Genomic DNA, 16176 nt, shown 5'->3' with positions numbered 1-16176 from the left:
GCCCCCTCGGCAACGTAACAAATAGGGATATATTCCACGACCACTTCCCCAGGGGGTAGGACGAAAGCACGACCTAAAATCAACAGTCGAGCCAGGGGGTATCACGAGTCGCGGCGGGGAGGGGGGGGGGCTCTGGCGCACAGACCAATTGAACACAAATGACTTTTCACTGCAAATTCTGTCCACTTTTTAATAGATGGAATAGACTTACATACAAACGATGCCTTTTATGTATGTGGTATTACATTAGTTTACGCAAGATTTGGCTAGGTAAGGTTAGCATAGGGTGGAGTGTTCAAATTGCGGAGGCTGGGTAGATTAGTGGATAAATATATCGTCTGAACAGAGCATAAATGTTTGAAAAAGTTCCGTTAGATAAAGATAACTTATAATATCGTTGAATTACTGATGGAAGATCACTCAGGAGGCAGAAATTCGCATTTATGTCCAATTGGGTTTGTACACAACTGGGCATCAGCCGTAATTTCTGAGCAGGATGATGACCATATCGTTACGGATTACGGAACGGGGCATGCTCGATGTTACTCATCACGTTATGTGTTCCGTGAAATCCTTAACGACCCTAGCAACTGCTTCCGTATCGTTGCTATGTCCGAAACGTCGCCAAAATCGTAAAGACTTAGTAAACGCTCGGTTTTAAAAACGATTTTCTCCTTCTTGATTGGAGAAACCAATGAAATTAGATAAATATACAATCGAATATCGTGCCGCTTATATGTTGCGTGTTACGTGTTCCGGTACATTGTAGAATGGCCTTAAGCTAATTTATAATTACTTTCACATACCATGATTTCGACATATTCATTATAATCGATGGACAATAAAAACTGATTAACAATATAGAAGTGAAAACTCACCTTCCTGTGTAGTGCAGATGACGCAGGTTACTCCATGAAAATGACGATAATTATCAGACTTCAGAATACATTTCTTCAAGGAAGAAATATTATTACACTCCTTTTTTAGATAAAGTGGTTTCATTACAGAACACGTAAAGAACTCCGACTGTCCATTATTTTTCACCCGAGAATTATTATTATAAGAAATCTTAATTTGCAAAAGTTTCTTCACGGCAAAGTTTTCTGACCATCCATTATTAGGTGAAGACGTTTTGATAACGACATCAAGATCAGAAGGATTAAGAATAAAATGATTTAAACCGTATGTAGGTCCCGCATTTTCCAAATCGATGGTAGGAAAATTAATAGTACTGTTTAGACATTCAGAATGGAGTAAGCCTAAGCTCATTAATCGATTGCTCTCTTCCTTCTCTTCATAACTTAGTTTATCCCAATTTATAAATGAAATATTGGTTGTTTTGGGGATTTTCCAATACTCGTCGATTAGGCAAGTAATTTTATGAGCTATTCCAACTGTTGAAGTGTTTACTGCATTTTCAGTGTTATCAAGTAGCGGTGAATGAGTAAAAGTTCTATCTACAGAGGATAAATTAGTCGAAGCAACGGAACTCAATTGATCAATATCTTCATGCATGGTGTTTATTAGACGAAACACCATAAAATGTTCAGAATCTTGAACTGTAACAAAATCTTCCGCGAGTTCCATTACAGTTGGAGAAAAACTGAAGGCTAATGACCATGGTCGTGCCTCGAAGTCAATAAACTTTAATCGAGATAGCTGTTGTGTTTCAACCTTAAATTCATGTAAAATAGCGTATAATCCCATAGCAACTATGAGATTACCCGTAGATTGACAACAGGCCAAAGCTGTTGGCTGCGATGCCAGTGGAAGTTCAATCATCTCCAAGGTATGTAACGGTCGATTTAAACTTGGTGTTACTCGGCCAGCAATTCTTGCTCTCATTGCCTGTCCTGGACCTTGCACTACACTTGACCAATTCACATAAATTCGAACAAAGCTGCTTGTAGTTGTTCCATCACGCGAGACCTTTAAACATAAACAGATATTATGTATTAAAAAAAATACAATAAGAATCGATGCATTCCCAACAAACACAAAGCAGTAATGATGTAGTAATAATGATTAATAATGATTACATGTCAGGAATGTTTCAGGAATATCAGGACTTATAATAGTTCTAAATCACTTAAGGGGTCTACCCTAATTAGACGGGCAAAAAAAAGGCTATTTTCACGAATTTTTTTGACCGGCATAAATTATAAATATGGATATAAAAAGTGTTAGACCTAAAAAATACACTCTTAAAAATACACAAAAAAAAATTTTTATATTCATTTTAGTCAGTTTTCGTACAGAAAAGTGGGGGAGAAGACAGGTCCAAAAAAAAGATGGGTGTGCGCTGTTGATAAAATCTCTGGAATGGATGATCTGAAAAAGAAAAAATGGTTTTAGATTCAGTAGGTAAATGGCTATAGCGCATATCATACGATTTTTAATTTTTTTTTAAATAACAAAATGGCGGCCATTTTTCCAAAAACTACAAAAAAGCACGTTTTTTTTCATCGTTTTTTGCAAACAAAAATAATTACGCTAAAAGTTTCAAAATTCGTATGATATGCGCTATAGCTATAGTCATAAAGAACATGTGGTAAAATTTTGGTAAGGGTCGGTTGAATACTTTCGGAGATTTTATCAACAAGCCGACCAAAAACGTCATTTCGAGAAAAACGCGTTTAAAGTTTTCTTTAACGAAAAATCGTGAAAAAATCTTACTTACGTCTAATCAGCGATGCCTGCACCATACATTATGCCTTCAGTTTCTTCATAGTGCTCATTTTCATCCAAAATAGCCTGCCTTCGTTTCGTATATAGTATATTTACAAAAAGTAGCAGCTCCTCATGTATACAAAGGCAGGTAGGTAGTACCGGTCCGAGCGGTGCGTATATTAGCGCGCTCTGGTAGCTAAGTAAACGTCGCTCAAAAGTACATTTAGACTGCTCGGATCTTTATAAAATTTTAGTATGATACTTTTAAATATGTATACTTTCGAAAAATGCAATACAAAAAATCGATTTTTTGAAAATTCCAATTAGGATAGACCCCTTAATTTAACGAATTATTAGGAGCAGATCCCTAACCAATAGAGAAACAGATAAAAAAGAATTCGACTAAATTTACGATCGGGCTTTTCAATCACGTTTCGTTAAAATGCAGAATTGATTGTTGATTATATGTTGTTACGATCGCTCTCTAAATACGCGGAATATGGTTAGGTTCTTACGTTCGATATGAAAACGGAGCGATTGAGAGTTATAAAGATTCCGTGAATGCTGATTTAGAAAAGGTAGTTAGGATGGTTCATTGGTCAGATTTGCCGGTGTTAAACGGTACGTCCACGCGTTATGACATTTGTTCCAGCAGATAAAGATTCGGAAGGAATAGGAAATAAATTCCAGAGGATTTCTCGATTGGTATGAGGAAGATTGTTCCTTGAGTCTGATATGGTATCCTGATTAATGAAACTAGAACGAATTTTGACTGAACGAACTGATTGTTTCTTTGCTCGGATATTCTTGATCCGTTTTATGTAAGTTAAATATTCTGGGTATGAATGAATTATTGTGTGTACCTGATTATATGTGAGTGTACTCATAGGCTTACTCAATGATTTTCAGGGAATTCGACTGTTCCCTATTTTATGATTTCCATGGAAGTAGTACCGATTCAATGAGGTGGTTTGGATGGACCCTCAGTCCAGATGAGGTTGTAGCAAGTTTTTGTAAATAATAGTAATAATGATGATTCACAAAACTCGCAGAATAGAGTCGCCAGGTATGCTTCACTTTTATATAAACTTGGAAAAACTAAATTGAAAAGACTACAAGTTCCTAGAACTCTAGGCTTCGACTTTGACTTCTACTCAGACTTTGAACATCTTTTACAAAACTTCCACTTGACTACTTAACAGAGCCACACTTCTACCACAGAACACTTTTTAGTCTCTCCAATCCTTTTTAAAGACTTCGTTTCTTATCCCTTCCATTACTTCTCATGAATTTGATTGGTCTTTGATTCCCTTTCTTAATGATTACTTAACAAATCAGAGCACTAACAATTATCTGTCTGTTGTTGCATACCTGAGTCTTCCAATTCTGTACCTGAAACCTCGTGAATACTGCTAGTCTCGAGGAGCTTCAGGTTTATCTTTTATTTCAAGACAATAAAGGATTGGTATGACAAATTCTTTATGAACATAATGCTTGATAGAATAATAAGCGTAACATTTTCCGGTTCTATAAATGATGAATGAAGAAGATTCCAACAATATAACGGAATATAAAATAAAACAAAAGTGTAAACTAATAAGTATAAATCATAAGAATTGATTATATTAGACGATTGATCGACTTATATACTTGTCTAGTACCGTCGGTAAGAATAATGCAAGTAGTTATAGGCCACTCCTGGCCGTCACAACGAACCCCCACCACTGTCCCCCATGAATGATGGAGCGCACAGCGCTCTGACCCCCCACACAGCACAATGACGTCACCCGCCTCGCCGATGTAGCCGGCTCTCCCCACCCCTCAGACATGAGGCGATGCCCCTCCATGCGGTCCTAAGGCCCGAAAATTCCCAGCGGTGTTGCATGTCCCCAGGGGCATATCACGGTCGGCAACTATGCACTGACCCCCTGTCGGTAACTTTTTTTAATGACCCTAAAGAGGTAACGTGGTAAAGTAGAATACGGTTCTTTTTTGTAAGAAATACCTTATATTGTACAAGCATCATACGTATTGTCGATACTTTTTCGATACTTTTAGCTATCGATGGGTAGATATCCAAGCCCCTAATATTTTGCTCAGGGTGAATCCTCTACATACCACGTAGCTGTTGGAATGATGGTATCCTTCTTTTGGATCATTTAGCAAACGATGCGCCAAATACATCCGGCATGGGGGTACTATTGTCTTAGCAGCGTAAACTGCTACATGTATCTCTTATTTGCAACTATGCAAAAAATTAGGGCTATGGTGGGGAAAAAGGGTTACCTGTGAGATGTCTTCGCAGCATCTCGTCAGTACATTGGTGACAATTCAGAAGGGCGCAAACAAGAAAGTGGTGATATAAAATTGAAGAGATTGGTGATAGAAAAAAGATAAGTGGCAGCTGGAAACAACACCTACGGTAGGTGTAAAAAAAAGTTCTTGTTTTCGCTTTCTACCATCTTTATTTCATCTAGCGTTTACCCTGTTTTCTAGGCTAATTCGAGTAAAGAAAAAAAGAGTGCAGAAAACAAGAAATATTAGAAAAGTGGTATGTATATCAGTGTTGAGTTTGTATACTTTTTTTTATTACATTAAACAAAATTTATTTTGTATCTGAGATCTTTGATTTTTATTTCTAGACATTACAAAAAAAATGGACGAGCCGCACCAGTCCCCTTCTGGCTGTAGCCGACTGTTACCGGAGCTGTAAGTATAATAATTTTAAACCTGCACAGGTTTTTATTTGATTTAAAAAATGTTATATATCTGACACCTTTTACGCTTATTTCTAGACGCTGCAAGGACGCATAGCGCTACCAGACGTAATCGTCACCTGGATATTACGGGACCGGTAAGTGTAATAATTTTAAGACTACACGGTTTTGTATTTGATTTCAACATATTTATTAAAAAACTGAAATGTTACAGATTATGGCGCCAAGGAGGTCGGATACACCGCCCGAGGGGTTGGAGGGACCGTTTGAGGGGCCGCTGCTAGATGGTATACCGCTGCCGTTCAACGATTTCTTCGCTCCTTTCCACGAAGGGCGGTGTTTTTTCGGGTGCTTATATGTTCGGGACGTGGAGGAGGAACTATGCTACGGATACATGCGAACGCAGAGTGCCGAGGACAGAGCCGGGTACAAAGAACATGTAGTGCACTACCTGCAGATTGACCCCGCAATAGACCTGCGTGTGGGAATATATGTACACTGCGCTCGGTGTGTGATGCACGCGTATGCACCCGCAAACTGCGTAGCCTATATAGGCTACTTCTGTGACAATAGGGAGCTAATATTGAGGCAGGGGGCTGCTGAGGTTCCTCTCCCGCCCGAGTTATAAAGTGTGGAATATGTATACATATATTAGGGTGGTTGTTAAGTAGTGTCTGATCGAATTTCGTTCGTGCCGGTCCCAAATCGTTTCCAAATAAATAATAAATAATCCCTGAATTTTTTAAGATTTTTTGTTTTACATTTACCTTCCCCCCGCGACGGTTGAAGTTTCCCATTTAAAATACATGGAATTTTCAGGTCTTCACAGTCAATATTTTATTCTGGGACTAATGAACGGTATACAAATTTGAAACTTAGACAAATTACTTTACGAATGTACTACAACAAGGAAAAACAAATTACCACCACCCCTACCCTAATTTTTTTTATGGATTGACTCATATAGATATGATGTTACTTTTTCAAATTATCTAGTGATTCTCAACAGCATCGAAAATATGTTTATCAATGTTTTTTGCCTTTTTTAATATTGTATATGGGAATATCATCATTAAACAAAAAGGGAACGGTATATCTAAAATAAAAATATATTCGGAAGGGGGTAGCACTGATGATTTTTGGCTAGTCATATTTTTTTACGGTAAAAAATCGGAGTTCTGATAATGTAAAGACATCCCAAGCTTAAATATACAAACTTGAAGAAGTACAATTTTTTTCATAATTTCGATTTAAAAAAATGAACTCATAATTTTTTATGTTAGGATTTAGGGATCTTTTAAATATGATCAGAATATCTTTACGCACGCTCAATCATATGTGGAATTGTGGATGTATGTTTTATGAATTTTACTGCAAAGATAAATGCATAAATAAGAAGAATTAACAATAATAATCTACTTTATTTCAATTTTCTGAACACAAAAAAATCGAAATGTAAAAAAAGCTGAAGATTCTTTTTCTTTCGTACAATGAAGTGGTGTCTTCAAAAAGAATTAATTATCGAAACAATGTAGGAAAATATTGTAAACGAGCTATAAATTTTTAAGTAGTGTTTTCTTTTTCGCATCTGGGTGATTTTTCCGATATTCGCTGACGATATGCAGAATGAACTGCTTCCGTTGTTCGTCCCGTGTGAGAATTTCATTGTAATCAGTGAATAAATGAATTCCTCGTTCCACGACATCATTAATCACCTTGAGATGTTTTACAATTTTTAAATCGTGTGCGTAACTTTCATTTTGACTCCAAACAGACGGATCGAGCTTCAGAAATTCTTCATCAATTCCAAACCTTCGCAAAAAGTTCAGCGTTTGCGGAGATACGAAATGCTCTATTTGTTTATCGCAGTAACCAACAATGTCTTTCAAATTGATTTGAATCCGTTTGGGGAAAAAGTCATCTATTTCGCCGTATGGACTCAATTCCGAAACCATCTTGCGCTTGACATCAAATGACACATTTTCATCAAAAAATGCCAGGGCAACGGTTTCAGCATTCAGATACTATAAGTGTTTCCTGAATTTTTTGAGAGTGGCATTCGATACACCTTCGTCAATCGATTTATAATTATAGAGGTTCTTCAAAAATTGTAAATCATTATCTGGCGCTACAGACGCAAGTGGGACAGTGAACCATGCTTCAACGTACATTATCACGACAAATATCGATGTGTCGCGGACTGCCAATCGTTCTTCATCCATTAACGGATACTGGTCTCGAAACATGAATAGTTTCAAGCAATATATAGCTTTTGCCATCCATCGTGCATGATGGAATGCTCCAGGATAAATAAACGTAACCTTAGTAGATGGAACAGATCCAATAAAGATGAGGCACAACTCCAGGAACTCTTTCACTCACTTCACATTTGTCAAGGACAGTAACAACTTTGTCATTAAATATATTGACATTTCCGCGCGATCTTTTGCAAGTAGGTGATCCAGCTTCATCTTCTTCTATGTCGCTATTGAAAGAAATATTCAAGTATGCATCAATGCTTCTTTGAGTTAGAGTCGGGGACGGAGGACCTTCACTCGACGATAGTTCGACGAAACTGTCTGAAATGAATTATCATCATTTTGATGTAATGAATGAAATATAAGATCCATATAAGAACCAGCGATTTTAACGTCAACGATGGAAACTAGTACGTGATACGTTATTACTCACATGATGCTACATAAAATTATCATTTCGTATTTACGAAGTTAAAGAAATAAGAAACATAACAATGAAAAAATGAAGGGATTAAGCGATAAAGTTGAAAATGTTTTACACTTACGTTACCAATCAAAAGCTTAATTAGATCAAAATTTCAATATTTCGCGATAAGCCACATTCAGAAAAAATTTGGTTCAAATGGAAATAAAAAAGTATCTTGGTTATTTGTAGATCGCTTTTTTTATACAATTGTTAATAATTTTTTGACATTATTATTACTATGCAAGACCAATGATCTTAGCATCTTCCGTACTGTTGATTTTTAAAAAGATTTTATCCTTACGTCAATAAAAACCTAAAGTTATCACCTAGTCACCTACCTATCAAATCATATCCATATAATATCCATTTGACTTTTCGACTGTCTTCTCGACAAAACTTCGTTCCGTTGTTCCTCTTTTCTTTCCATTCTTTCGAAAAATCCTTCGATATCGTTGATGTATCCTACGCGTCCATCTCGTCTTTTATTTTCAAGAAACGTTCTTCTCGTTTTGTCAATATTTTTCAGGATGTTTCCATGAGAAATGTCGAATAAATTTTTAAGTCGAGAAGAAAAATGTTCTTCTTTTTGACGATTCGTAGGTCGTGTCTTGTGCTTTTGTAAATCTGCCCATTCGTGATAGATCACCAATAATTTGTCGATACAACGATTCTCTTTTTGAATCGGCAGTCGAGCTTTATCCCAAAAAACTTTGACTTCGAGGTACGTGGCTTTTTTGGATTGAGAGCCCGCATGCAAGAAGTGCTCAACCGTCAAGACGCACTGCCGGTACCCCGGGAACTTTGAACGGCTACGGTTTGCGGGTCCGCGGGGAGGGCGTCGGAGAGGAGATTTGTTTTGATTTTTGACCTACCGCGAATAGCGGTAGGTAAGATAGAGAGTGTGTCGCGGGGAGTCCGCGTGTAAGGACACGGGTGTCCGGCGGACCACGAGAAAAGGAGTCCTTCTTCCGTGCTCGGGCGATAGCAAAGCTATCGGATAATCGCGGATTGCGATTATCGGGATCTCTCGCAGAGAACCATGGTTCCCGGGTTTTTTTTTTTTGGTATGGTCTAGTGCCAGTGCGTGGCCGAGTGTGTGAAATTTCGAGTGTTTGATGGACACCCTCGTGGAGCCGGGATGCGGCACCACGGGGATAGGCGGAAGGGGCACGGCCACCACGATTTGGATTTGGTACGGGACTGATGCGACAGCCAGTTTTCGGTAAGTACCGCGAGGGCGGTCTTATTTAGAGAATATCTTGCGCGAAAAGATAGCTGAGCGGGAGTGGTGCGGACACACGGATACCTCAGGTGGCTACCGACGTCAGAGGGCACACTTCGGAGGAAGGAAAGGCTCGTCTCCAACGAGACCTGTTAGGATCGCGAATCGCGCCGCGAGGGGATTCGCGGATTCGGTAGGGACACCGAGATAGGGAGAGGTCTGGGTCAGGCTAGAAATCACGACTCGGAATAGTCGTGAGCCGCCGTTGGAGAACCCACTGTACGCGACAGGATTTGTATTGTAAAATACGCCGTTTATTTGATGGTAATAAACGGAACGGTATCCTACTCACTGTCTTATCATTTTGCGCGCCTATCCGTTAACTCCGAAATTCTCTCTCGTCGCCCCCATGTTCCCCTCTACCATTTTCAGTGCGCTGAGGTTGAGCCGCCGGGAAACTTGTAAACGGCCGTGGTGAGGGATAGTGGTACGGGAAAGCCGCATCTGGCGCCCAACAATTAGATCTTCGGATCTTTTCTTCGATTATAGCACGTTGGGAGCAGCCACGGATTATTTGTTGGCGACGCCGATGAACGACATACGTCGCAGTATATATAACCAATTGAAAAACGTGGCGACCAATCAGAGCAAATCAAAACTTGAAACAAAAATCGGAACTGAGTCCATACGACAAAATAGATGACTTTTTCCCCAAACGGATTCAAATCAATTTGAAAGACATTGTTGGTTACTGCGATAAAGAAATAGAGCATTTCGTTTCTCCGCAAACGCTGAACTTTTTGCGAAGGTTTGGAATTGATGAGGAATTTCTGAAGCTCGATCCGTCTGTTTGGAGTCAAAATGAAAGTTACGCACACGATTTGAAAATTGTAAAACATCTCAAGGTGATTAATGATGTCGTGGAACGAGGAATTCATTTATTTACTGATTACAATGAAATTCTCACACGGGACGAACAACGGAAGCAGTTCATTCTGCATATCGTCAGCGAATATCGGAAAAATCACCCAGATGCGAAAAAGAAAACACTACTTAAAAATTTATAGCTCGTTTACAATATTTTCCTACATTGTTTCGATAATTAATTCTTTTTGAAGACACCACTTCATTGTACGAAAGACAAAGAATCTTCAGCTTTTTTTACATTTCGATTTTTTTGTGTTCAAAAAATTGAAATAAAGTAGATTATTATTGTCAATTCTTCTTATTTATGCATTTATCTTTGCAGTAAAATTCATAAAACATATATCCACAATTCCACATATGATTGAGCGTGCGTAAAGATATTCTGATCATATTTAAAAGATCCCTAAATCCTAACATAAAAAAATTATAGGAGTTCAGTTTTTTTAAATCGAAATTATGAAAAAAATTGTACTCCTTCAAGTTTGTGTATTGAAGCCTGGGATGTCTTTACATTATCAGAACCCCGATTTTTTACGACGAATGTCGTTTATAGGAGGGCCGAGACGTAACAATATATATAAGATTCAATTCATTTTAATTTAGTTTTATAAGGAATCATAAAACATTTTAACGTGGTATAATACTATACTCGAATACTATGAAACTAAACGGTGTGACGTGGTAAATTTTACACCGTCGGGTCCTCGACGGGGACTGTAATAGGACGCGGAAAAACGTGAATTTATAAAAGAATCCAGGGAAGAACGTACCACCTTAAGAGCTAATACTGTTAAGAATTTTCTGTTTCTATAATAAATCTGTTGTTTTATTTTTGCTATGTCCCATGACACGAATATTGTGTTCGCGTGTTTACCGAATCTCAAGAAGAACCAGCGAGGGATGATCGACGCGGGAGGGAAAAGGACCGAACTCGCAACTATGTCCTGCTCTACGCATAACAATATAACCTGAGCGACGTGAATTTGTTTACGTGTACGGAGTTACTAGCAAGGAGCTATTACTCATCCTACGTAATAGGGACCTACGAGCTACGGAGTTTGTGACTTTAGAGTACTGATTGGGGCCGAAGGACCATTTACAAGTGGTTGCGGATAAGACAGAGGGTGGTCGTTTCCTGCGCTGCCGATTACGATTGCGAAGAGCGCCAACTCTTCTTGCCTGGACTGTCAATGACGCGATTCGCTTTGTGAGCTGTTCTCTTTTGAGAATTTTAAAAGTATAAGGAAAATCTGGAAGTTATTTGAGGCCGCGTTGACGGGCCTATTTTCCTGAACGAAGGGACTTAGAAATTTTCAGTAAGCGATTTTTGTTTTTGTCAGCGACGAAATCTCGTAATACCCCGAGTTTTGTACGTGTTGATTATGCCTGTGTACACGGGGAAGAAATTTCCCACAATTAGACTCGCGATCGTCGAGGGTATAATATTCCGATCATCGGCAAAGGACTTGTTCGTGTAAAAGTGTTGTCGACCGTGGAACATATTTATTTGCAATTTTTGTGATTTGATCTGTTTCAAAATTTGTTCGAATATTAGTTTCTCGGCAATGATTAAGTATTTGATCTCTGAAATACATTGTATCGCGTTCTGGATAGGGACGTGCTGCCGAAGAAGATGAAGTGGTTTTTAAGACCGTGTTTGTTATATTTTAGAATCGACTCATGTATTGAGATATTATTGAGAAACATATAGGATTCTAAAAGATTATTTAATGAATTGTGAGGTGTTCAAAAATGTATCCGAATTGCGTAAATTATTTATCAATTATACAATTTACCAGGGGAAGGCACGGCAATCGGATTTTTGTAATTTTTTAAACTTATGGTACGTAAAGCTGAGAACTCGAATAGTAATCTCCCAAAGCAGTTCGATGCCATATTCAGAAATTCTTGAGAAAATCGACTTTGAAGTTTTGCGAGGGCTTTATGTGCACTAAATGTGTTACAATATCCGAGCAGGCCACTTAGCTCAACCGGTAGCGCTCGCACCTAGTAGTCGCAGGTTCGTTTGTTCGAGTCTCACTTCTAACATTTTTTTTCTTTTAAACACTTACGTCATTCAAATATAAAAATCACTAAATCTATGCCAATGTACAGATAATCTTCAATAAAAATCCCACGTTTTATTTTTAATTATCTTAATTGAGCGGCCGGATTTCATAACAGGTTCAACGCTTGGACTCAGTCTCCTCCATAGCGCCATACGTTCCGAACGCGGAAATCTTACCGTAAATTTCCAAAATTGAAATTTCCTTCTACAAAAAATACCAGCGTGTCCAGCTCGATTGGGTACACATTTTTTTACATTGGAATATATATAGCTAGGACTGTTAGTTTTCTTTTAAAAAAATTAAAAACTTGTTTTTTCTACAATTATGAAAATCAGTATTTTTTTATATTTAACTCGCGACCATTTCGTTAATAATTGATCGATCGCTTTGATTCTTTTTTCCTCAAACAGAAGATACTATAGCGATGACAACAGTATTGTTACATGATCGGAAAAGCTTTTTCTTATTGCCAATTATTTACTTCTCATCTCGCTTCGCTGACAATTCAATCTCAAAACTTCGATCGAAAAATCGTAGCGATCAAGTTTTTCGAAACATAGAACTGCACATATATTCATGTGCGTCAAGACCTCAGGAAGATTTTTGAAAAGTTTCAGATGAGAAAATTGAAAATTTAAGCTTCTACGATTAATTGTTAACAATCGCGTATCGTATCGTTGCTATGTCCAAGACGTCACCAAAATCGTAGAGACTTAGTAAACGCTCGATTTTAAAAATGATTTTCTCCTTCTTGATTGGAGTATCCAATGGAATTAGGTAAGTATACAATTGAATGTCTTATTGCTTATTTCTTCCGTGTTACGTGTTCTTATATTGCATTGTATAATGGCCTTAAGTCCTGCGCGAAGAGCCTCTTTTCCTACGGCTTTAACTCTTTTAGTAATCAGGAGCAACGCCTGTCTAAATAATCGAGCCATAAACGATCCTAAACCATGATTCCTTTGGTAAGGAGCACCAGCGTATACAACGTCTACTCTACCGCCTATCTGATTCAGGTAATATTCCTCATAAGCGTTCATAATGTCTTCAATTGTTGTGACGACGTCGAAAATGTAATGTAACCGTCAGGGTATCGTATTCAAATGGCACTAGCCTACCAGCGTGATCGCTTATAACAGTTTCGATTGATTTAATTGGACCACCAACTATGGGGCATTAATGAAGCATGGCGAAAGTCTTAGACTGAGTACTTCTAAAAGGATGTGTTTGAGCGTCACATTCGACAATGCGTAAGAGCGGAGTATAAATATCGCTGACCACATGGGGGAGAATGATGTCTGAATATATAAAGAGCTGACCCGGTAATCCTCGAGTGATACAGCCAGGGTTCTCTGCTTTCACAAAGTTGATGCCTGTAAGACTTAAGACGAATGTTGAAATTGAAAATCCTAATATTTCGCTGAGATCTTTTGAAAACTCTAGAATGTGCGTCTGTGGACAGTTTTTGCAAACTCTATGTATAAACCACGGTCTTGTATACAGGTCTGAGCACTTAGGCGAAAAACGCGTAACGATAAGGTGGACACTATCGCAAGAGGCTTTAGCGTTGAAGAAGCCTATCACGTGGTAGCACTACGCGTGCGTAGTTATCTCTTTCTTGAACACGTAATCTGCAGCTTTGCTCGTTGTAATGTGTAACATACCGTGATTGCAATTGAAAGAAGTAAGAATGACCAGAAAGTGCATCGTGCCTGCTTGAATCACAATGGTAGCAATTTGCATTTGAAAATCGGACAGGAGTTACAATTAAATTCAGTAAAAAAGTTACGACACAAGCAAAAATTGACTATATACTTTAGTATATCTTCTGTGAAAGATTTTTCATTGGAAATTCCTACACTCAAACCGGAGAAAGTCTTTTTACAAAGAGAATTGGGCCTTGTGGAACCAATTTCATATAATGATGCAACATAAATTCAACAAGTGCAAAAGAGAGAAAATATTGTTGTGAGCTCAAATACAGGGTTCACGGATTTGACTGCCGGAAAGGGTTTTCGGGAGTCAGGTACTTTGGGATTCGTTGCCCGAGTAAAAAGTTGGAACTTAACTCTCGAGAACAAGTAAAAGATTTATTTGAAACAAAACAAGTTACGTTAGAATACACTATTAGAAATAAACCGTAAACGTGGTGAGTACGAAATCACGAGGCTGAAGGTTAGTACTTCGACTAAGTTACCGTAGTAACGCTTCACTCGTAGCTCTTATACTTCTTCTGACGTGCCGACAGGCCGTCCGCTTTTTATATCTTAATTATGGAATTTTTAGAGGTACAATAACCAAGGATTGTTTCTATATTTCGCCATGGTGTCGGTGATGTGTCTCCTTTGTTTCCATAATATTGGCGAGTGGAATGTGCCGCGTCGCAGCGTGGCCATTCCGTCGTTTCTGACGTAGGCGCGTTTCCACATCTATATTATGGTTTACAAAAATATTTATACTATTGAACTTAGCTACGAAAAAAATTCTACTTGTGTAGATATTTCACATTTTGTACTTGTCCAGAGGTATTTTCATCAAGTTAAAAGTTTTCAGTATATACGCAATTATAGCATCATTCAATTTTCATGCCGTTTAGGTGAATAGATCCATTTAACTTAAGTTTAAAGCATCAATTCTTTATTTGTCTAACTTTAAAATTAGATTGTTACATTTTATTTAATTGGCATCGCATCGGTTTTTTGTGTGTAACTTTCCTTTTGAATCGGAGATAAGAGGTTGCAGTGAATTTAAGGATACGCATGCGCTGTTTCAGCTGGCTTCTTCAACACTAGCGCTTGCGGGCAAAACCGTCCACGTTACGGTTACGAGCTACAACGTGGTGAGGATAGGGAAGTGCCCAGACCTGTATACAAGACCGTGGTATAAACACATGCCATTCATTCCTGAATACCCCAATGTTGATGTGTTCTCCAAAAAGCTCATCCAACAGTTCCGTTATAGACTTAATATTTTCATATTCACCGCTATGAAAAAAATGGATAGTCTCTCTCCTAGTTTCAGGCTTCATCGTTTGCACACTATCTTTTTTAATAGATTATGATGAGTTCTGAATATTTTTAAACTCTCCTCTAGGTAACAAATGTATTGACGTGAGATTTTTCCTAATACCATCACCCTTAGCAATATTTTCTGTATGACAATGCGACATTTTCTTAAGTTCATCACCTTTTTGAACCCCCCCTCCCACTTTAGAGTCTTAGTATTCTCAGGCTTTTGAAGTTCTTCTACCGCTGGCGTCATATCGGTTTGACCTACATGACTATTTTTGATAGCAATGAAAGTTATCGGTATTTGAGTTTCAACTAGAGCTGCTTCCGATTCACCTTTCAAATTAATGGTATCAGGCAATTGTGTAGTGAATCTTGTTGTTGTGTTTTCTGGATAGTAAGACATTGAACTGTTCAAACACAGTGTTAAAAAGAAACTTTCATTTACTTCCATGTTTCTATGCTATCGGCTAAAATCCAAGAATTGAACTTTGAGGGATACCCATTCCACTTCACTAACACTTGTCGACTACGACCTTTTCGCTTTGAGTCAATGATTTTATCTATAAGGAATATGTCGTGCTCCCCTTTTATTACTTTTTGTAATTCTTTAGCGTAATAACTACCGGTAATTGTTTCACCGACAAGATCCTCCAATGTGTATACAATAGGCCGTCGATGTTTAAGTATGTGTAATACTTTGAATATTTCCTCAGTGTGAGAAAGAAGGCTTTAAAAGCACCGTAGAAGGCGCCAGGGCGCGGCACCCATGAGAGGCACGAGAGAGCCAGCAGCGCGAAGCGGCGGCGTCACCTCGTTGCCTTGATGCTGCTTCGGGA

General features: G+C 38.3%; 1 protein-coding gene across 1 annotated transcript in view; it reads right to left on the bottom strand.

Moving 5' to 3' along the window:
* Nucleotides 1-15791, bottom strand: part of LOC107265901 — a 58128-nt gene extending 42337 nt beyond the window's left edge. The window contains exons 1-4 of the mRNA XM_015735805.1: nt 15674-15791; nt 7770-7966; nt 7103-7411; nt 879-1929 (exon numbers count right to left, since the gene is read on the bottom strand). Of these exons, the coding sequence (XP_015591291.1) occupies nt 879-1929; nt 7103-7411; nt 7770-7966; nt 15674-15791 (1675 nt within the window). The remainder of the gene's footprint in view (nt 1-878; nt 1930-7102; nt 7412-7769; nt 7967-15673) is intronic.
* Nucleotides 15792-16176: the final 385 nt, after the last annotated feature.

This window comes from Cephus cinctus, unplaced genomic scaffold (genome assembly GCF_000341935.2).
Source record: "Cephus cinctus unplaced genomic scaffold, Ccin1 Ccin1_scaffold0245, whole genome shotgun sequence".
Taxonomy (NCBI): Eukaryota; Metazoa; Arthropoda; class Insecta; order Hymenoptera; family Cephidae; genus Cephus; species Cephus cinctus.
Note: the sequence above shows the minus strand (reverse complement) of the source record. Positions and strands in the feature narration are given on the sequence as shown.